The sequence below is a fragment of the Hevea brasiliensis genome, chromosome 4, assembly GCF_030052815.1.
Source record: "Hevea brasiliensis isolate MT/VB/25A 57/8 chromosome 4, ASM3005281v1, whole genome shotgun sequence".
NCBI lineage: Eukaryota > Viridiplantae > Streptophyta > Magnoliopsida > Malpighiales > Euphorbiaceae > Hevea > Hevea brasiliensis.
This window is the reverse complement of record NC_079496.1, coordinates 317,687-340,569: the sequence shown is the minus strand read 5'-3', so window position 1 is coordinate 340,569 and position 22,883 is coordinate 317,687. Positions and strand designations below refer to the sequence as shown.

At 37.0% G+C, this 22,883-nt stretch overlaps 3 protein-coding genes across 8 annotated transcripts; all 3 read left to right on the top strand.

The window, feature by feature from the left end:
• The first annotated feature begins 1,609 nt into the window (after positions 1-1,609).
• On the top strand, positions 1,610-7,546 carry LOC110635246 (ABC transporter B family member 11). Its single transcript, XM_021784494.2, has 12 exons — positions 1,610-1,927; positions 2,157-2,211; positions 2,302-2,477; positions 2,584-2,805; positions 2,891-3,129; positions 3,312-3,837; positions 4,046-4,319; positions 4,697-5,586; positions 5,752-6,018; positions 6,163-6,426; positions 6,530-6,823; positions 6,912-7,546. The coding sequence occupies exons 1-12, from the start codon at positions 1,610-1,612 to the stop codon at positions 7,302-7,304; spliced, it is 3,918 nt and encodes a 1,305-aa protein (XP_021640186.2). The 3' UTR covers positions 7,305-7,546.
• A 553-nt stretch (positions 7,547-8,099) lies between these two features.
• On the top strand, positions 8,100-17,703 carry LOC110635270 (protein CHUP1, chloroplastic). 6 transcript variants are annotated; one of them, XM_021784546.2, is made up of 9 exons: positions 8,100-8,244; positions 10,495-10,653; positions 10,820-11,452; positions 11,617-12,039; positions 12,139-12,270; positions 16,437-16,618; positions 16,724-16,835; positions 17,068-17,211; positions 17,290-17,703. In XM_021784546.2, exons 3-9 carry the CDS (start codon positions 10,919-10,921, stop codon positions 17,407-17,409), a joined length of 1,647 nt encoding a protein of 548 aa, XP_021640238.2. In that variant the 5' UTR covers positions 8,100-8,244; positions 10,495-10,653; positions 10,820-10,918; the 3' UTR covers positions 17,410-17,703. The 6 variants fall into 6 exon arrangements, with proteins under 6 accessions (XP_021640238.2, XP_021640234.2, XP_021640240.2 ...); XM_021784547.2 differs by having other exon boundaries at positions 8,111-8,244; positions 10,577-10,653; XM_021784542.2 differs by having other exon boundaries at positions 10,495-11,452.
• A 3,527-nt stretch (positions 17,704-21,230) lies between these two features.
• On the top strand, positions 21,231-22,862 carry LOC110669091 (diacylglycerol O-acyltransferase 3). Its single transcript, XM_021830582.2, has 2 exons — positions 21,231-21,682; positions 22,085-22,862. Exons 1-2 carry the CDS (start codon positions 21,356-21,358, stop codon positions 22,745-22,747), a joined length of 990 nt encoding a protein of 329 aa, XP_021686274.2. The 5' UTR covers positions 21,231-21,355; the 3' UTR covers positions 22,748-22,862.
• The last annotated feature ends 21 nt before the right edge of the window (positions 22,863-22,883 follow it).

The following is a 22,883-nucleotide window of genomic DNA, read 5'->3' as shown; positions in this document are numbered from 1 at the left end:
TTTGAACGTAGGCTGTCAGTTATATTTTTTTTTTTTATCCAAAGGTATACACGCACACAGGTGATTCAATGACAGGACACAGCTCTTGATAAAATTATAGCAATTTTACCAAAACATGCTAAACTATATAAACCACCAATACACACTATCAACAACTAATTTGGGATCCGAAGGACTAGCCCTCCACACAGCGGATCACGTGCACACGACTCATATGTGGGGGGTTGTCCATGCGCACACCGGCTCATCCTCTCCAGCATTTTGTTTGTTTTAATTCAAAGGTATACACACGCACACAGGTGATTCAGCAACATGATACACCTCTTGATAAAACTATAAAACCATACTAATTTTACCAAGTCATGCTAACCCATATAAATCACCTACACACGCTAACCAACCGGTTACGATTTGAAATCTGGCCCGGACTGGGATTTGACAGGGTCTACACGTATCTATTTTCTCCAACTGATAGTGGCAAATTAAAGCTACTTTTTTCTCCTGTGCTAAAAACAGAAGCAACAGAAAACATTTTGCTGCCCTCATTGCTTGCTCATTAGTTTATGTGCATTTGATATTTATTGTCGCATTTCATTTAGTATCCTCTGTTGGATTTTACAGGAGATAATAACTGGTTACTGGTACAAAAGACAAGTGTTCCTTGCACTCACATATACTTTTACAGATCATGGAAGGTGAATTATATTTATTGCGAGTGGAGAAGAATTCCTCAGTATGTATTCAATAATTTTTCCTTGCAACGCTGGTATATAGAATTTTCATTCCCGAGATGCCCATCATATTCATACCTTTATAAAACAAATACTACATTGCCAAACCAATATGAATTCAGTACAAACCTATTAGTATATGTATATATCGACATCAGGTGATGACAGCAATGGTCCCAACTCCCCATACATTCAGTAAACTCCAAATCAGTTAGGGTATTTGGGAGGCTTCTTATTAGGCAAAACTAAATGGAAAATGCCAATGGTGTACAGGTATAGATTGGCATTTGCTTAAGTTAATATACTCTCAAGGGTCAAGTTCAAAACCTTTGCCAAGCCACTTTCTCATAAATTGGTAATATCGAGTTCCTTTTGTTCTATATTCCAGTGCAGCAACCATGTTTAGCTTTTACAAGTAGTTCATGGGTTTTGATCTTCCCTGTCTTAGAGGGCACTTTGGTTCCCTCCTTTTTCGTTGTTGTTTTGCTATATTTTTTTTTTGGGTGGGTAAACGGTTTGCCAATCTTTCTGTTTGTACAATGTTTTATGATGGACACAGTAATAACCTTTATTGTTTTTTGATTTGATCCTTCTTCAGAATATAATCATGACTCAAAAGAATAATCAACTGGTTCTGTCTGAAAGGAATTCACCTCTTTTCCTTGATGCCATTGTATGCATTTAGATTTCAGAAAACTTAGTAAGAAGAAGAAATTAGAAAACAGATATATTTAAGACCAGAAATTTTATTTCATTATTATCAGTTTATGAGAACTTGTCATAATATGTTGTTTGAATGAAACTGTCTTGGCTTTGATCGTCTGTTGTTAAATGGAACAGTTGATGTTTCTCTCGTAGCAGCAATTACTGTGGATCATATGGCTGAGGAAAAAGGTTTGGAAGGTAAAGTAAACACTGAGCAGGCCACAACATCAATGAGCGAGCCACAAGTCGAGGAGTTAGAGGAAGCTGTGGAGAAAAGCAAGAAGAAAGAGGAAAGCACTAATACATTGCCATTTTACAAGCTTTTCTCCTTTGCTGACTCCATTGACTACCTATTAATGTTTGTGGGCGTAATTGCTGCTGCTGGAAATGGAGTCTGTATGCCCCTCGTGACCGTAGCATTTGGAGATGCAGTAAATGCATTTGGAGATAATAGTGTTAACACCAAAGAAGTGGTTCATGAAGTTTCCAAGGTATTCTGGAACTAAAGCCTGTTAGCCGCTCATTTGTATTGAACTTTTGTCTGAGCTTACTTCCAGTATAGGCAGCCAAGAGAGTTTAATTTTGTTGAATCTCTAGTAAAATGTTCTATTCTAAGCCATTCTTTAACTGTTCCTGCATATTCAATTATAAAATCTGTAACTCCCAACCTCGCCTAAAGCTTGTTTGTACTAATTAGTAGCTTGATCAATCATCTTTCAGGTGTCTCTGAAGTATGTATACTTGGCTTTAGGGTCAACTGTCGCTGGATTTCTTCGTAAGTTCATCAGGCTTCTTTCTCAGACAAAACTCATGGCATAAAAGATATGTTGTGGAAACTGAAAATACCTTGCTTGCTATATACCAGAGGTGGCTTGCTGGATGGTTACCGGAGAGAGACAAGCTGCAAAAATTAGAAGTTTATACTTAAAGACAATTTTGAAGCAAGAAATTGGGTTCTTTGATAAGGAAATTGATACAGGAGAAATTGTTGGGAGAATGTCAGGTGACACAGTTCTTATTCAGGATGCCATGGGTGAGAAGGTATTGACATAATATTTAAAATGCCTAAATCTTTTAACATTTTTCTGCAAAAGTAGGAGTAAAATGGAATTTGTGATACGCTCTCACTTGTTAATTCTCATTGCAGGTTGGAAAATTCCTGCAGCTAATTCTAACGTTTATTTCAGGTTTTGTTATAGCATTTGTCAAGGGATGGAAACTCACCATCGTCATGTTATCTTCTATTCCTCTTCTTGTCCTCTCTGGTGCACTCATGGCTATTTATATATCAAAGCTTGCATCCCGTGGACAAACTGCTTATTCACTTGCAGCAACTGTGGCAGAGCAGACAATTGGTTCAATCAGAACTGTATGCAAAACTGACAAAAGTTTGATTTTCTTTTTGTTCATTTTGGAACTATGATCATGGTGGTTATATCATAAATGCTTTACAGGTTGCATCATTTACTGGGGAGAAACAGGCTATAGCTAAATATCACAAATCTTTGACCAAAGCTTACAAGTCTGGTGTTCAAGAGAGCTTGGCTGCAGGGTTGGGTTTTGGAGTGGTCACATTTATTGTATTCTCCAATTATGCTTTGGCTATATGGTTTGGTGCAAAACTAGTGATAAATGAAGGATATAAAGGAGGAGACATTGTTAGTATTGTTTTTGTGGTGTTGACTGGATCTTTGTAAGTAGCACTCTGCCATTTTTCATTTCCAAAAGATTAGTCTGTTGTGCACAAATTATAAGTAATTTTTAGTGCAAGCTATTAATTAATGTAATATTACATTCTAACAACCAATCAAATCCCAATGAAAAGGCTGTTTTATTTTTTTCCTTTCATGTTCATTCTTCTAATTTGTTCTCCAGGTCTCTAGGACAGGCATCTCCATGCTTGACTGCATTTTCTGCTGGTCAAGCTGCAGCATATAAAATGTTTGATGTAATTGGTAGGAACCCACAAATAGATGCTTGTGACACCTATGGGCGCACATTAGATGATATTCATGGAGATATAGAATTAAAAGATATTTATTTCAGCTATCCTGCTAGACCAGAAGAGCAAATATTCGGTGGATTTTCCATCTCAATACCTAGTGGCTCTACCACAGCTTTGGTTGGAGAGACCGGAAGTGGGAAATCTACAGTTATAAGTTTGATTGAGAGATTTTATGATCCACAAGCTGGAGAAGTTCTAATTGATGGTATTAACATTAAAGAGTTTCAGCTAAAGTGGATTAGACAAAAAATAGGCCTTGTCAGCCAGGAACCTGTGTTGTTCAGTTGTAGCATTAAAGAGAATATTGCCTATGGGAAGGAGAATGCGACTACTGAAGAAATCATGGCTGCTGCAGAGTTTGCCAATGCTGCTAAGTTCATAGATAAACTGCCTCAGGTCTAATTAACACTACCTTTATTGTTGCAATATATCATGTTGTTCTTTTCAGACTTCAAAAGATGAGCAACTTTCTAAAATTTTACGAAACTTGCTTGATTTCATAGTTGTCTCTGCCTCCTATTTTCTGAAATCAATAATATTTCATGCCTACATAATGGGATTTGTTGTTGTTGCTGTCGTCTTTTCCCTTTTTTAATATATTCAGGGATTAGACACGACGGTTGGCGAGCATGGTTCTCAGCTATCTGGGGGCCAAAAGCAGAGAGTTGCCATAGCCAGAGCCATTATTAAAAACCCAAGAATTCTGCTTTTAGACGAAGCTACTAGTGCTCTTGATACAGAATCAGAAAGGATCGTGCAAGAGGCATTGGATAGGGTCATGATCAATAGGACAACCGTTATTGTAGCCCATCGATTGAGTACTGTAAGGAATGCTGATATGGTCGCTGTTATTCACCGGGGGACAATTGTTGAAAGAGGTAACGCGTTTGCTGATAGTGGTTTCTCTTAACTGATTAGTATTGTGTCAAAAGTTCTCCAATTTTTAATGACAATGTCACCCACTGTTGAACAATCCCTGCTTATTTGAGGGTGACAAAAGACCTCTATCCCCATCCCCTCTAACGTATAGATTGCATTGAGTTGAAGTTTTTTCAGATGAATCAGAAAGTAGTGTATGAATTTTCAGTTTTCGCTGTATTTTTTTCAACAAAACCTTTTTTCTGAATGCTTTGCGCAAGAATCCCTTCTAGATTCTAAGCACTACGCCTCCACCTGAGCTCTCAAAAACAATATTATTGTCCTTTCACTTTTCTTAGAAATACATTACTGCATTCTCGTCCATTCAATTGATCAGGTTCGCATTTGGAGCTAACCAAGGATACTGATGGAGCATATTCTCAGCTTATAAGAATGCAGGAAATGAATGCAGTGCCAGAATACAGTGTTCTAAATGACACAGAGAAGCCTGAAATCATTGTGGATTCTGAAAGACATTCTAGTCAACGGTTTTCTTTCTTGCGAACCTTAAGCCAGGGGTCATCTGGAATTGGAAATAGTAGTCGTCATTCATTCTCAGTTCCATTTGGTGTGCCAACTGGAATCAATGTCCCAGAAACAGCATCAACTGAACCATCTACTCTTGGCTCTGCATCATCAGCACCACCTCCAAAAGTGCCACTGCATCGCTTAGCCTATCTTAATAAGCCAGAGATCCCAGTGTTGCTGCTAGGTTTGTTGGCTGCAGCAGCCAATGGTGTAATATTACCTTTCTTTGGAGTATTAGTCTCCAGTATGATCAAAACTTTCTTTAAGCCGGCAGAACAACTCCGAAAGGATGCAAGATTTTGGGCATTCATGTTTCTTGGTCTGGCCTCATTGTCTTTGTTGGTTAATCCGCTGAGGTCATATTTTTTTGCAGTGGGGGGTTGTAAATTGATTAAAAGGATCAGATCAATGTGCTTTGAAAAAGTGGTTTACATGGAAGTAGGCTGGTTTGATGAACCTGAGCACTCAAGTGGTGCAATTGGAGCAAAGCTTTCAGCAGATGCAGCCTCAGTGAGAAGTCTGGTTGGAGATGCACTTGGTCTGCTAGTTCAAAATATTGCAACAGCAGTTGCTGCTTTAGTTATTGCTTTTGAAGCAAGCTGGCAACTGGCCTTAATCATCCTTGTCATGCTACCTCTTCTAGGACTTAATGGATATGTTCAGATGAAATTCATTGAAGGTTTCAGTGCAGACACTAAAGTTAGTTCTGAACTTCTTTCAGCAGCAATCTATTTTTCTACTGTATATCTTTATGATCCATTCTTCTAAACTTCAATCAAATTTTACTTAGCTTTCCATTTGTTTGGTAAAAGACTATCGTTTATACTTAGATTAGAGTTAATAATCAATTTCAAATGGTTGCAGAAAATGTACGAGGAAGCAAGTCAAATTGCAAATGATGCAGTAAGGAGTATTAGAACCGTTGCTTCTTTTTGTGCTGAAGAGAAGGTGATGGAACTTTACAAAAAGAAATGTGAAGGCCCTGTGAAGACAGGAATAAGAGACGGGTTGATATGTGGATTTGGATTTGGACTATCTTTCTTCTTGCTTTACTCTGTCTACGCTGCTAGTTTTTATGCTGGAGCCCGACTTGTTGAGGTTGGCAACACAACATTTGTTGAGGTTTTTCGAGTAAGTCATTTTTTGATCCTTGTCTATGAAGTCAGGCATCGAAAATTTTCTTTTCAAACAGTTCCTGATTGAGCATATATTGTAACAGAAAATATGCTTCTTTAAGTAACCATTTGTCATCAGTTTACATCTGTTTGTTTACAGGCGTTCTGTGCTCTCAGTATGGCAGCTGTTGGAGTTTCTCAATCAAGCTCCTTCGCTCCTGATGCCGGCAAAGCAAAAAGCGCTGCAGCTTCTGTGTTTGCAATTCTTGATCAGAAATCAAAAGTAAATTCCAACGATGATTCTGGTATAGTAATAGAAAATCTTAAAGGAGAAATCGAGTTTCGACATGTGAGTTTTAAATATCCCATAAGACCTGATATTCAAATTTTCAAGGATCTATCCCTGGCTATTCATGCTGGCAAGGTAAAGTGACCGCAGTTTCTTTTAATATATGTCCTTTACTCTAATTCATGCAAATTTCTATGACTATTATCTAGTAATGCATCCTGTGAATTTGTTTTATCAGACAGTTGCACTGGTCGGAGAAAGTGGCAGCGGGAAATCAACAGTGATCTCATTGTTGCAGAGATTTTATGACCCAGATTCAGGTCAAATAACAGTAGATGGAATGGAAATTCAAAAGCTGCAGGTGAGGTGGTTAAGACAGCAGATGGGAATGGTAGGGCAGGAGCCTGTGTTATTCAATGACAGTATCAGAGCCAATATAACATATGGAAAGGAAGGGAATGCAACAGAGACTGAAATTTTAGCTGCATCAGAGTTGGCGAATGCCCACAAGTTCATCAGTAGCTTACAACAGGTTAGTAGCTAGGTCTTTTTGAAAACTTTTGGGATATGGAGCAAACTTCACATGATTTTGAGTTTTAACGTCTTTGAAAATATTGCAGGGTTATGAAACAAGAGTTGGAGAAAGAGGGGTCCAGTTGTCCGGCGGACAGAAGCAACGAGTGGCCATTGCAAGAGCTATAGTGAAGGCACCGAAAATCCTACTTCTAGATGAAGCGACCAGTGCTCTGGATGCAGAATCTGAACGACTAGTTCAAGATGCGCTGGATAGAGTTATGGTGAATAGAACGACGGTGGTGGTAGCCCATCGATTATCTACAATCAAGAATGCTGATATGATTGCTGTGGTAAAAAATGGAGTGATTGCAGAGAAAGGAACGCATGAAACTTTGATAAATAAGGACGGTATTTATGCTTCCATTGTGGCATTACAAACAAGCGCTTCATCCAAAAATTCAAACAATCCAGGCAAAGTTAATAACGTTGGTACATGATCGCCATCTGAAAATCACTTTCAACAACTGCTCTTGTTTCTGAAAACAGGATTGGCGATTATTAAAGATCAGGAATTCAAGCCTGAAGCCAGCAGGTTAAATGTCTGTAACCCCAGACAACAACTATATTACATATATGCAAACTGAGCCCTCCTTTCTTCATTTATTGATGATTGAGCTTATATGCGATGCAATGTCATATGTCCTAGGCAAATGGATTTCTCAAATAAACCATCTTGGCTTCCTAGCTAATATAAATCAGTTTATAAATTTGTGACTTAATTTATTATTTGTTGTCGAGTTTTTAGGTATAAGGATGGCCTCTCAACCACTTGTGGATTTGTTTTAAGAATGCAACCATACAATTTGTTGTTATTTGGCAAGTGAGTATATTTTAATCTTAAAATTTTCACATGATCCAATACCAAAAAGTTTTCCATTTTACCTTTCATCTGGATTATCGACCCACCCATTATTAGTCGAATATATATATATATATATATATATATATATATATATATATATATATATATATATATATATATTCGACTAATAATGAATTCCGTCCCCCTAATCAATCATTGATGAAAAGAAATCTACAACTAACAATAGATACGAGATTTGAAGTGTGTCTTAGCAGGTATGTGAGATTTGGAATTCAAGTTTTTATAATTAAAAAAAAAAAAAACACTTTGATATGATGCAAAGTTGCAACTAACCGACAGAAACGCCTAACCTAAAGCCTTTTTCCTAATCTTCCTATTACTTCAAAGGAAAACTCTCCTCCACCTTTGCACTTCGTCGCTTCCCTTTCCCTCCCTACAACTCTATTATCTATCGCTCTGCCTGCCAATACTATTCCAATTCCAAGTAAATGGATTGATCAATAAGACGAACAACGCATCTGGGAGGAGGAATCATCCATCATCTCCATAATCAGGTAAACATTAATTACATACTTGCTCTTAATTCATTGAATACGCTCTACATGGAGCTTCACTATCATTAACGTTTCCAACATATGTATGTACGTATTAACTTACAGGTCTTCTTTTGATACTTTACATTCTCTTATGAACTCATCTCAAGAAGTAATAAACAATAACTACTTGTAAATTGATCAGTTGCCTCTTCATCATCAAATTAAACGGTACCTATTGCATTTATTCATTCTTTGGTTCATCACACATGACTCGCATTGGACTCTCCACTGCACATACATATCTATATACAGCTATATACTTTTTGATAGAATCCGCCTGCAAAGGTGACTCCTTTCTTTTTGGGTCTTTTTATGCATAAAACCTAAAAACAATATATATCATCAATATTCAATACCTTGTCCGGGACTGGGGTGGTGGCCTCTGCGTTTGGCAACCAGTCTATCTTTTCTCATATATTCTGGCTTTTGAGGATTCTACTTTTTACCTCCTTATTGTTCTGGCCGCTCAGTGTCAGTGGCGGACGATTCTCTTCTTCTTCTTCTTCCTAATTTTTTTGTTCTTTCACATCAAATTAGGGTAAGTACTGTCCGATTGACATGGATGGTTCATTTAATTATTACTGTAGGTATTGATTCATATGAATGCTAACCAACCATCAAAATACATACCAAACCAAATTTGCTGTCTGTCACCCCATGTAGGATGTAACAAACAAACTGAACTCGTTGAGTCGTTGAGGTGTATACAATCCTAGGTTCCTACAAACCTGCTTTCATGTGCTGCTTCTTGGACGATCCATAGACTAACCAAGGGTGAGCACGGTTTTTTTTTGGACCCAAACCGAGTAAAAAGATTTGTACCAAACGAGTCAAAATTATATTAAATCAAATTTATTTTGTTCTTTTGATTTAATTCTAATTTTTTCACTAAAAATTAAATTGAAATTATAACAAAGTGTCCCAAATTAAAACTAAATAAAAAAACTAATGTTATATATTTTTTCATATATTTTTTAAAATACATTATATACTTTTAATATATATATATATATATATATATATATATTAATTATCTTTCATTTATCTATGCATTTTTTAATAATTATAATTATAAATCTATTAAATCATCTTATAATTCTTAATTATAAAAATATTTATTCTTAAATTATATATGTGCCATAATAATTACATGAAATTATTTAAAAAATCAAAACCTAGACTTAAACTATATTAAATTAAATTAAAATCGAATTATTGAGAACCAACCCAAAACAGTCGAAACATCGAAAAATGAAACTGAAGCTATGGGAGTATGCATACTTCTGAATTCTTTAATTTCCATCTTTCGCTTGAAATTTTCATCTTTATTGCGGGCCATTAGTTTCACACAAGAAATACAAATTCTCCATTTAATCTGCTTTTGAGAACCCGGAATATGGACGGGAGGGACCCATTTGCTGTATGAAATTATTTGGAGATTACTGTTTATCCACATTCTTCTTAATTAAATGCAAATTTGGTATCACGAAATGCCAGTTGAGATATGATAAGGTTAACAGGTAAAACAAAGTGCAACCAACCTAAAATGCTTTCCGGAATAATAATTTTATAGCTGAATGAGATTTACCAACTAAGCAAGAGTAATGAGTTTTTGTTACTAATTTGCTAGCTAAAGCCTAAAGGCAGCTACAAAGGAAACGAGTAACGTGACTTAGAACCAACACTTGGGCTGAGTGCATTAGTTAGTTGAAATCGAAATCTATTTATTTAGAGCACCAATACTCCTTAAAAAGATTCCAACACAGTGAGCCTGTGTCATTTTCTAACGATTTTCCGTCCCACGATAAACCTTGTGCTTGTCCGAATATACAGCAACACAAAGTCCCCCTTCTCCTTAATCATTACTTGGTTGGCGGACCACCGCATGATTGATTAACATTTAAGAGAAATATACTACAGTTGCAAGTCTTCGTTTGCGTCGAAATTAATTACCCTTGTAGATGACCTATAACCCACCTTAGAATTTAGAGACCTATATGTCTATTGCAGGAATCTGGATCTGTTAGATGGAGTCTTCATCTTGAACACAAACGACAAAGGGCAAGAAAAAATCAAACAAAGAATAAAAGAAAATTAAATAATAAATAGAACTACAGTATAGAACTTGTACTTTCCTGTAGCTGTTCTGTTGTCTTTAACTAATTACCATTTACCAAAGCTAATAGCCATTCAATCTGTAATTGTTAGGTGGGGGTGCTTGACCCAGCGATCCTTTGTGGGTTAGCATGAGAAAGATGATATAAGTTCTGTATTTTTCTTCCATGGACAGATAAAGCAGCAGGCAGTCAATGCTCAAACACAGTGCCCCACGGGTTTCTCTAGTCAGTCAGAGGATTGTCAGAAAATGTGAGCTCCATTATAAATTTATCGTGTGAAGTCTACTGTCCACCGCACTGAGCCGGCCATATGTTGTAATTTAACGATCACTTTTTTATTCTACTTTTGATTCTTGAGACGACACAAAATCCACTAGAAATGCAAATTTCCAATCTTTCTCCTCATTCTTGCCCAGATTAATGGCGCGGCTTTGTTATCCTCATTGAAGCCATGCTCCTCTCAGAGACGCCACCAACAGGCAACAGCTACAAAATTAGACTTCAAACGCACCGTCATGTCACACCCCACCACTACCCCATCTCGCTTCAGAGTCAATTCTAAAGCCAAGGACTCGCCAAAACCAGAGCTCGCTAATGGGTCACTGTCACCAGCCAATCAAGCAAGAGCAAAATCTGTACCCCCAGATGTAAAGAAACACTCCAAGATGAAGAGGTCTCTGCTGCTGAACAAACCCAAATCTGGAGAGGATGTGATAGGATCTCAAAAGGCTAGGGACAACGAGGATGTTAGAGTGGTGGCTCGCTCTGTGAATCGCCCAGTTGTCGAGCAATTTGCTAGGCCAAGGCGGCAGCGGCCTGTGGATTCTACTGCTACTAGAAATGAACAAGAGACCACAAAGGAATTGCGGGAGAGGCTTGAATTGAAAGAGAGTTTGGTTAAGGATTTGCAGTCAGAAGTTTCGGCTTTGAAGGTGGAGCTGGATAAGGCGCATAGCTTGAATAAAGAGCTAGAGTGGCAGAACAAGAAGCTGGCGCTGGATCTTTCGGCTGCTGAGGCCAAGATTGCAGCTTTTAACACTCGTGACCAGGTGACGGGGATTTTCTTTTTCTTGTTTTTCTTTTTTTCAGTAATGCTTAAGAGGAAGAGAGTTGTGTTCTTCATAATACATTCAACAAATGGACGATAATTTTTTGTTTCTAGACTCGATAATCATTAATATGAATATGATTTCCTATTATTATTTGAATCAAGGAGTCAAATGGAGAGTACAAGAGCCCTAAATTTAAGGACATTCAGAAACTCATTGCAAACAAATTGGAACATTCAACAGCTAAAAAGGAGGCATACAATGAGCCAACGGCACTCAAAGCGCCGGTTCCACCACCACCACCACCACCTGTCAATCTGCTTCCCAAAGCTGCCAATGCTGAAAGAAAGTCTCCATGTTGTCCTTCCTTGCCGCCGCCACCACCACCACCACTCCCAATGCGGCCACTAGTCAGAGCGGCCTCTGCTCCAAAAACTTCTGTAATTGTAGAATTCTATCACTCCTTGAGAAAGCAAGAGGAGAAGAGAGATATTCCAGGACCAGGGAATCAGTATAAACCGGCCGTGACAAGTGCACACAGGAGCATAGTTGGAGAGATTCAAAATCGTTCAGCTCATCTGTTAGCTGTAAGCACTTTAATATTTTAATTTCTTTCCACAGGATCTGTTTTCTTTTCTCTTTTTCCCCACTTCCCTTAACCATAATTTGCTATTGAACTTTTGCAGATAAAAGCTGATGTCCAAACAAAAGGTAATTTCATCAATGGACTTATCCAAAAAGTATTAGCTGTGGCATATACAGATATTGAAGATGTCCTTAAATTTGTGGATTGGCTTGACGGTGAACTCTCAACATTGGTATTTCCAAATCATTTCCATCCTTCTTTTCCCCCTTTTTGTTAGCTTTGGATTTAGTTTCTGGTAGAAGGTTGTTAGTTGTCCCAAAATTTATTACTGTTCTATGGCATGTAAAATATACACCCTATTCAACTGTAACAGTTAAAACTGGTAGTCCAAAGTCTATCCCAAACCTAAAGCATTAAGGAAATCGTGTCTCAGACTAAGACCGTAAATCAACTTCTCCTATTCTATTTATTGAACTTATTTCGTCACACCCTATGATATGGATTCAAATGATATAAACGTTGGGGCGTCCTCTACTAACGACGCGCTACATCGGAGCCCGGGTGTAGTGATAAATATGCAAGGGTGTAGGGCGTTCACCGAAAGCGACGCGCCATGCCGGCGCCCGGTTGTGGTGTTAAGTGAGTAAGGTTTCCCACATCATGGACGGGTGTGGGTAAAGAAGTTAGTCCATAGGACAGATAGTAGAACAAATAGTGGAACAAAACACAAGATAGATATAGAAAACAATAGAAGATATCATAGAAGGAGACCAATTAGGAAGGAGCAGGATAGGAGGAGGATCAGGGTTGGTACTTGGAATGTTGGATCACTTACAGGAAAATTAATGGAGCTTGTGGATACCTTGGAAAGGAGAAGGGTGAATATTGCTTGCATTCAGGAGACTAAATGGGTAGGAGAGAAAAGTAAGGAAGTGGGTAATTCATGGCACAAACTGTGGTTTACCGGAAAGGAAAGAAACAAGAACGGAGTGGGTATAATCATAGACAGAACATTGAAAGACGCAGTAGTAGCTGTGAAAAGAGTAGGAGATAGAATTATACTAGTAAAGCTAGTACTAGAAAGAGAAACAATAAATATAGTTAGTGCTTATGCCCCACAAATAGGACTAGACAGTGAGAGTAAACAAAGGTTTTGAGAAGATATGGATGATTTAATGCAAAGCATACCGAATGAAGAGAATGTTTTCATTGGTGGAGATTTGAATGGACATGTAGGAAGTGATAGGCAAGGTTATGAGAATGTTCATGGAGGTTTTGGTTTTGGCAGTCGAAATGAGGAGGGAAAAAGCATCCTGGATTTTGCTATGGCATACGACCTAATACTAGCAAATACCTACTTTATAAAAAGAGATTCACATTTAGTGACTTTCAAAAGTGGGCAACATAGAAACCAAATCGACTTCCTCTTAACCAGGAAGACAAATAGAGCTCTATGCAAGGATTGCAAGGTCATTCCAGGAGAGGCTTTAACAAGTCAACATAGGTTGGTGGTCTTGGATGTCAAGTTTAGGAACAATTCAAGTAAGGTTAGAAGAAATAGTGTAGCTCGAACAAAGTGGTGGGAGTTCAAAGGAGTAAAGCAAGTGAAGTTCAAAAGTGAGCTTCTCGAGTCTGAAGTATGGAAGCTAGATATGGAGGCCAATGATATGTGGATACAGATGGCATCAAAGATTAGAGAAGTAGCTAGAAAAGTACTTGGAGAGTCTAAAGAACATGGACCACCTTCAAAAGAGAGATGGTGGTGGAATGAGGAAGTACAAAAGGCAGTGAAGAGAAAAAGGGAATGGTATAAGAAATTACCTAAATGTGATAATAATGAGGCATATGAACAGTACAAGATAGCAAAGAAAGAGGCAAAAAAGGCAGTTAGTCAAACAAGAGCACAGGCTTTTGAAAAGTTATATGAGAAACTTGGAACTAAAGAAGGGGAGAAAGATATTTATAGATTAGCAAGGAGTAGAGAAAGGAAATGTCAAGATCTCAATCAAGTTAGGTGCATTAAGGATAAAGAAGGAAAAGTGTTGGTGAAAGATGAGGACATTAAAGAAAGATGGAGAAATTATTTTAATGATATCTTTAATAATAGTCAAAATGGTAATAGCGTGAATATAGATTTTAGAACAATAGAAAAGAATGTAAATTATACTAGAAGGATTCGATCTTTAGAAGTAAAGGAAGCACTTAAGAGAATGAAAGTGGGTAAAGCCTGTGGACCTAATGAAATACCAATTGAAGTGTGGAAGTATTTGGGAGATATGGGAGTGGCATGGTTAACTAAATTATTTAATAAGATTCTAAACTCAAAGAAAATGCCTGATGAATGGAGGAAGAGTATTTTAGTACCTATTTTTAAAAATAAGGGAGACATACAGAGTTGCTCAAACTATAGGGGAATTAAACTCATGAGCCATACTATGAAGTTGTGGGAGAGAGTTGTGGAGCATCGACTACGTCATAATACTTCTATCTCTCTCAATCAATTTGGTTTCATGCCCGGTCGTTCAATTATGGAAGCGATCTTTCTCATTAGAAGCTTGATGGAGAAATATAGAGATGCGAAGAAAGATCTACACATGGTTTTTATTGATTTGGAGAAGGCTTATGATAGTGTTCCAAGAGAGGTCTTATGGAATGTGTTAGAACAAAAGAGGGTATCTATTAGGTACATACAAGTATTGAAAGATATGTATGAAGGAGCAACTACTATTGTGCGCACAGTGGGAGGGGACACAAGTGATTTTCCGATCTCAATTGGATTACACCAAGAATCAGCCATAAGCCCTTACCTTTTTTCATTAGTTTTAGATGAACTGACGAAACATATACAAGAGAGTATTCCTTGGTGCATGATGTTTGCGGATGATATTGTTCTGATAGATGAGACACGAGAAGGAGTCAATAGGAAGCTAGAACTTTGGAGAAGTACTCTAGAATCGAAGGGTTTTAAGTTAAGTAGAACGAAGATAGAATACATGCATTGCAAGTTCAGTGAAGGCCAAACTGATGATAGGGAAGAAGTTAGTTTGAATGGAGTGGTACTGTCCCAAAGTAATCACTTTAAATATCTAGGCTCAGTCCTTCAAGTAGATGGGGGATGTGAGGAGGATGTTAGTCATAGGATTAAAGCCGGATGGTTGAAGTGGAGACGTGCCACGGGAGTTTTATGTGATCGTAAGATTTCCAATAAATTAAAAGGAAAATTTTACCGTACAGTCATACGACCGGCTATGTTATATGGTAGTGAGTCTTGGGCACTGAAAGAGTCGTATGCATCTAAGATAAGAGTTGCAGAGATGAGAATGTTAAGGTGGATGAGTGGCCATACTAGACTAGATAAAGTCCGTAATGAGAATGTCAGAGAAAAGATAGGAGTGGTGCCAATTGAAGATAAGTTGAGAGAAGGGAGATTGAGGTGGTTTGGTCATGTGAAGCGTAGACATACAGAGTCTCCAGTTAGACAAGTAGAGCACATTAGGTTAGAGGATAGAAAGAAAAAAAGGGGTAGACCTAAATTGACTTGGAGGAGAGTAGTACAACAGAACTTAGAAGCATTACACATTTCTGAGGATTTAACCCAAAATCGTTCAGAGTGGAAAAAGCGAATCCATATAGCCGACCCCAAATTTTTGGGATAAATGCTTAGTTGAGTTGAGTTGAGTATTCTAAATTTGCATTCACAATGAACTTTTCCATTGAGTTTGTCCCGCAAACAACTTTCCAATTTCTTTATAATTTGCATTATTAGATATCATAGAAAGCTAGCTAACCCTTCTCTTGTAGACTGTGAAACGTAAAATCACTAGAGTCAATCAGCAAGTACTTGCTGACAGATGTGGCTCCTTCAATTTTTCAGTTGAACTTTTTATTGGCTTAGTGCAGATAAATTAAACTCACATCCCTTGTAAGAAACCTGTTTTAGGATGCATTGAGTGTGATTTATTTTGCTATTTTTATTTTCCACCAAATAATTAATGATGGCCCAGGAAAAAATTCTCTCTCTAGAAAAGTTTTTCATGAGAGTCTCCTGATATGACCTGAGCTAATTAGGCATATCGGCAATGAGAAGGAGATATAACAAAGAGAAGAGGAAAAAAACATTGAGATAAAAGAGGGAGAATAGAAATTGAGGAGATTTTAGAAAAATCTTTGTAATTGATCAATGCCCTTACAAGTGGTACACATTCTATTTTATGGCTAGTACTCAGAGTCACTACATCTCCGATGAATATTATTGGAGTTATGTTTGTACAAGATACAACAAAATAAGGTTTTGGTTAGGTTTGGAATGGGAGAGTTATAAAATGGTGACACAGAATGCTCTAGAACGTCCCCTTTTTTTTTCCTCAGTATTTAGCCTGTATTCTGTTTTTCCTGCAGGCTGATGAGCGGGCTGTGTTAAAGCATTTCAATTGGCCAGAGAAGAAAGCTGATGCCATTAGAGAAGCGGCTATTGAGTATCGTGCACTGAAACTATTAGAAAGTGAGATATGTTCCTTTAAAGATGATACTGACATTCCATGTGGAACTGCCTTGAAAAAGATGGCTGTCTTGCTTGACAAGTAAGAATATTATGCTGCAATGAATTTAATTGTTTGTGCATTCAAGCATAAGCCCTTTAAACTGTCATTTTGTTGACTTTCTGGCCTGTCTTCTGATCATATAAGGTCTGAGCGAAGCATTGGAAGGCTGACCAAACTTCGAAACTCAGTTTTGCGTTCTTATGAGGATTGGAAAATTCCAACAAATTGGATGCTTGATTCTGGAATAGTGAGCAAGGTATGCTTTTCTACATGGTTTTCCTGTTGAATGAATTCAACCAAGTTGTTTAGCATGTTATATTTGAAGTTCTATGTTTGTGTTGGGAGATCTTAATTCTTTAGAACTTGTAGTTATGTCTTTATTCTGATCAACTTGTAATTGTTTTTAAACAATGGTCATCTCTGCTTCAGCATTGCACATCATAGTGTGCATTTATGATGAATTAATAGTTACTGATGATGCCATACAGATCAAGCATGCTTCTATGAAGCTGGCGAAGATGTACATGAGGAGAGTGATAATGGAGCTTGAATTGGCCCGAAATTCAGATAGGGAATCCAATCAAGAAGCATTGGTCCTTCAAGGTGTGCACTTTGCATATAGGGCACATCAGGTAATGCTTGGGTCATGTGTTCAGATGATATATATGTGATGCTCTATGTATATTTATCACGTTGTCTAACATATTTAGGTGCAGTTTGCTGGGGGTCTTGATTCAGAAACGTTATGCGCTTTTGAAGAGATAAGAAGGCGAGTTCCAGGACACCTAGGAGGATCTCGAGAGCTATTATCTGCTGTAGCATCATCATGACAAGGCAGATAGCAGATAAGATGAACTTCTTTTAGAGGCAGTTTAGATTTTTGTAAGGATGTCTGTGATTAAGCATTTGTTTAATTATTTCATTGTTTTTTTCCTCTTTTTTTTTTTTTTGAATGGCTGTGTGGGGATAGAGATGTAGGTGATATTGCTACGTGCATTTACGTTGATGTAATAAAAACTGTAGATTGAAAGAGAATGTAGAATACTAGTCAGAATTTGGAAGTCTTTGTTTAGCTGTACAAGATTTCATGCAATGATTTATAATAAGCTGAAGCTTGAAACAAAGGTTGGTTTAGTTTGGGGTGCTACCCATCAAGGAATCATTCAGAATTTAGAAGAACCAAGTTTTTATTTGCGTACCTCATCAAGTTGATCCATAGACGCAAGTTGAGCGCATTAAATGTCAAACACTTGCCCCTGTTTCTTTTTCTTCTAGTTGTTTAGTTATCTCCTATTATTAACTGCTATTATAGCTGAAATTAGAGTTAGTTTTGAGCTAAAAAGAGGGACAGATGATGGATTTTGGTTGATGAATAGATGGAGGGGTAAAATGTTGTTGTTTTGATGGGTATAGCCATAGGAGAAAAACGAAAGATACATTTGCTTGGGCCAAGATTCAAATAAGATATTGAAATTTTATGTTCATAAGTAAATCATAGTATGCGATATATTTGAATGAATTGTTTAATTTACACAAAAATATAGCAAAAAAATACTCTCATTTGAGAACTAGAACTTGAAATGGATGTCATGACCTAGTTGCTCTCCCCCGTCCTGATCTGACTGTGTTCCTCCCTTGCCTCTCATTGCTATGGTGTCGCATATTCCTTACTTTTGATGTTTGGTGAACATCGCATATATGTAATTTAGCATGCAAAATTTATGATTTCATCAGGGGCAGAACTAGAGCTAAAAATATTAAGAAATTAAAATTAAATGATATAAAGGCATGAATGAAATTTACATAAAAATAAAAACATTGAAATGGCAAACTATAGTTTTTTTTTTTTAATTATACTAAAATTTATTGATAAATTTTTAATTTTAAAAATTTTAAGGAGAGCAAACAGTAATTTTTTTTTTTTTGAAAAATTATATTAAAATTATGGTTTAAATTTTAATTTTAAAAATTTGTGGGAGTGCCCCGAGTAGTGCTGTCACCGGATTTCATAATGGTTGATTATGGATATTCAATTTTGGTTTATTAAGTTCGAAATTATTGTGATTTTGATTTATTGTTGGATTTTGGATTCTAGGTTTGAATTCTATTGAGTTATTAATTTTTTATTGGGGATGTTTATTCAATTTATAGTTATGCTAATTGCATTTGTTGTTTTTTTTTTTTTTTTCCTTATTTTTGCCTTCTACATAATTTATGTTTTTGGATGGGCTTTTTAGAGCTTTGTGATGTTGGGAGGATGAAATGAGGAGAGAGAAAGAGAGAACAATGAGACACAGGAAGCGAGACAATTTGGGGAGGGAGAGGGAGAGGGAGAGGGAGAGGGAGAGTAAAAAGAGGGTGGGAGCACATATAGAATAGAGAGAAGGAACAAAGAAAGTAGAATAGTAGGGAGGGAGAGAGAGAAATAGAGAAAAGTGCAAGAGATTTCACTCCAGGAAAGAAAAAAAAAATTGATAAATTTTATAAATTTGAAGTGATTATAAAGGTAATTAAAGAAAAATTAAAAATTATATATTCTAACCAATCTCTAAACGCCCGTATTATTAGAGGTGTGCAAACGATCTGTTCGGTTTCGAACCGATAAAATCGAAAATCGAAAATTTTAAAAACCGAACCGATTGATAAGAGAAAATTGAACCGAATCAAACCGATAAGTATCGGTTCGGTTCGATTTTAAATCGATCAAACCGAAATTTATAAAATTTCATTTTTTTAACATTAAATCTAAATAATAAAAACATAAAAACAGAAAAAATTAGAAATCAAAACTAAAAAATCTTAAGGTTCGGCTCGGTTTTCTTTGATTTCGGTTCGGTTTGATTCGGTTCGATTCAATTTGATTCGATTTTTTTTTTATTTCCTATATATATTAATAATTTCGGTTCGGTTCGATTTTTTTGATTTTTTTATGAAAATAATCAAACCGAACCGATTAACCGAAATTATCAAAATTATAAACCGAACCGAACCGATTAAATTTTAAAACCGAACCAATTGAACCGAATTAATCAGTTCGGTTTGGTTTTTCGGTTTAAACCGAAAACTGCTCTCCCCTACGTATTATTAACATTAGACACATAACTACATAAAAAAAAAAACTATGAATTATATATCATATATCCATAATTTAAATTGTGTACCTTATTTTTGCAGAATATATAAGTTGAATTTGATAAGTGTCAAAAGAGGAATAACCAAATAACACCAACTTCCCTTTTGTACCAACTCAGTAATGTGTTTATAAGGTTTTATTGTAGTGCAATTACGTAACCTTCTTGTTACAATCACATCTCATACAGATGAAGAAGAAAGTTGGCTTTTTATACACATAAGACATAAAAGCCAACCATCATGTTCATTTGCAACGCAATACAGCCGCCATTCGGTTACTTGGTTTTCAAATATATGTTTTGCTCCTCTTTTTTATATGTTAATTAATTCTATAAATATTATACAAAAGATTATGCATTCAAATTGATCCACTTGAGTAATCCAAATTCAAATTCTTTTAATGATAATTTTTTTTTAAGTATTTTTATCTATGAACTTAGATAAAATGATTAATTAAGTAATAAAAATAAAATATAAAGACTAACTAGCTCAAACTATAAAGATCGAATAAATAAATTTACACCTAAATTAAAAAAAAAAAAAAAAAAAAGATACTGATGCTGCCATCCACCACTTCCCATTTATAGCACTTCCTAAACACTCCAAAGCAAGAAGATACTGATGCTGCCATGGTCGACTCATCAATGTAATTTGCCAAACATGATTTTGTTCAACTCTTCATTCTCCCTCTTAACCTTCCTTGGAGATTTGGAAGTCTTTTTGTTAGGTAGCATCACCTTGGCATCTTCTTTATCGTTTACCCCACCGTGACTTTGCAGCCTCGGAACCAACAGGTGACATTGGGAGAGTTTCGTTTGTCAGTATTTCCTTAATACCATATTAAGCTTCATTTGAGACGGCACATGATGAACATGCTACAATGAGTGGTTGCATTTGCTTCACCCCACGTGCATTGTGATGATAGTTTCTTCCTTATTGAAATGGGTTTGGGGAGAGAGAGTGAGGATTATGTGCATTGTTGGTTTTTTTTTTTTTTTTTAAGTTATGTCAACGATGCCTCAGTATACGCACATTGTTGATTCGGATAATAAGTGTTTAGTAATATCAAAAATTAAAAATAGAAGTATGTGATGAACATTCGAGGCGTTACGACTTTTTTTTTTTTTTTTATAAAGTTTGGAGATGAATTTATATATTTGGTTAAATTATAAATTATAAGGACTAATTATTAATTATGATAAAGTATGGGGATTACATGATTATTTATCATGACTGATATTATAATCCAGGTGGCAATACAATAGTATCAGTGGTAATCCACGTGGCTCCACTTGGCTTAATTTTGATCGTACAATTCTCATTTGACGTATCCAACCGCAGAAATGGAATGGATGCTGATGCCTTGAGGAGTCGAAAACCTGCACACCTAAATCGGTCACGAGCCTCCACGTGACACACCCGACAAACAGCCACGTCAGATTGGTCCAATGGTAGATGGCCACGTAGACAAAAGCAGGTGCGAAGCCACCAATTATGTTCCTTAGCTCCTTCGTCCTTCCTTCCTTGAGCTAATCTTCTCCTTGTGTGAATTAAAAAGAAAGCGCAAGATATCGTACTCCTAAAGTTTTTACGAAGGATCCAATCCGTGTCGCTTACTCATACCCAGAGAGATTCCAGGCAGGCATGGAGGTCTCCGGCTTCGCTTTACGCCAGCCATCCTGCTTTCCCTTCGGTGCGGACGTTGGAACTTGTAATGCCCAATCTTCTTCAAGGCCATCTTTTTGCGGTGTTTCTTTGAAACCCAGAAAAGCATGTAGGGTTTTGAATTCTTCAGAGTTTAGAGATAACGGGCATCTGCAGCATTACCATGGAGGAGAGAATAAGATGGAGAAAAAATCTGTTAAGAAAAAGTTGAAATTACTAAAAGGCTTATATAAGGACTTGTCCATGTTTTCTCGGCTGGGTGTTGATGATGCTTTGGTAGATCAAGGTCAGGCCGAGTTGCTTTCGGTATGTTTCTCTTATCTTTCATTGAAATTCCATTTGAAGTTCGTTACTATATCTTTTTAATTTTTCGTTCCAAAATAAGGTTACTGTCTCCGGGATTGGTTTGTTATGAGTATTCCTCTGGCAAACATGAAATGAATTTACTAGAATATGAAATTATGAGCACTAGTAGAATTATGGGAAGTTGATGTGGAAATTTCTGCTACCACTGAAACTGTATTAACACTGGTATAATTTCCTCAGGCTCTTGAAATTTGTACGAAAGGATCTTGATTCCTTAGATTTCAAGTCAGGAGTCTGAAATTCTCAATTCTCAATCTTTTATTTGTCCAGTTGATATATTTTGGTAGGGAATACAAATACGTAAGTTATTGTTAACGGAGTTAATTTTCTTGCATGACGCAGGAAGCAGCACAAGGATTAATGAAACAGCTGCAAGAGTTGAGAGCAAAGGAGAAGGAATTGAAGAGGAAGAAGAAAGAAGAGAAGGCGAAGCTTAAAGCCAAAAGGATTGATTGTGAATCATCCACATCTGAATCCAGTGACAGCGAATGTGGCGAGTTGATCGACATGAGCCGCTTGAGAAGTGAAGCTTTTCCGGTTGCACAACCGATGCTAGCTGATTTCCAGCAGCAAGAAGTAACTTCAACCCTCACGATCTTGCCAGCCCAAAAATTGAAAGCAATTGGCGCGTCACCAAATCTTGAAAAAGAATGGTGCGTTGAGCCAAGTGTTTGTTGCGATGACAGGAATAGCTCAGCAAAGAGAATTGAGGTATGCATGGGTAACAAGTGCAAGAAGGCTGGGGGCGCGGCATTGTTGGAGGAATTAGAGAGGGTCGTGGGTGTAGAGGGGGCAGTCGTCGGCTGCAAGTGTATGGGCAAGTGCAGGGACGGGCCTAATGTGAGGGTCCGAAATTCCATTGACGAGAGAAATATAGGTGATTCTGTTAGAACTCCGGCCAACCCTCTCTGCATTGGTGTTGGTTTGGAGGATGTAGGTGTTATCGTGGCCCATTTCTCTGGGGAGGATAAACAGTTGGGGCTGGCCCATGCATCTCATACTTAAAGGAGTGCGTTTTCGGCTTGCTTTGTAGGGTTAATCCTCCGTTTTACTACAAGTGTGAAATGTAGATGTGGATTGGCAAATATAATAGATTTTTATTTGTCATGATTTTGCCTAATTCCTCGTGTAGTATTAATTC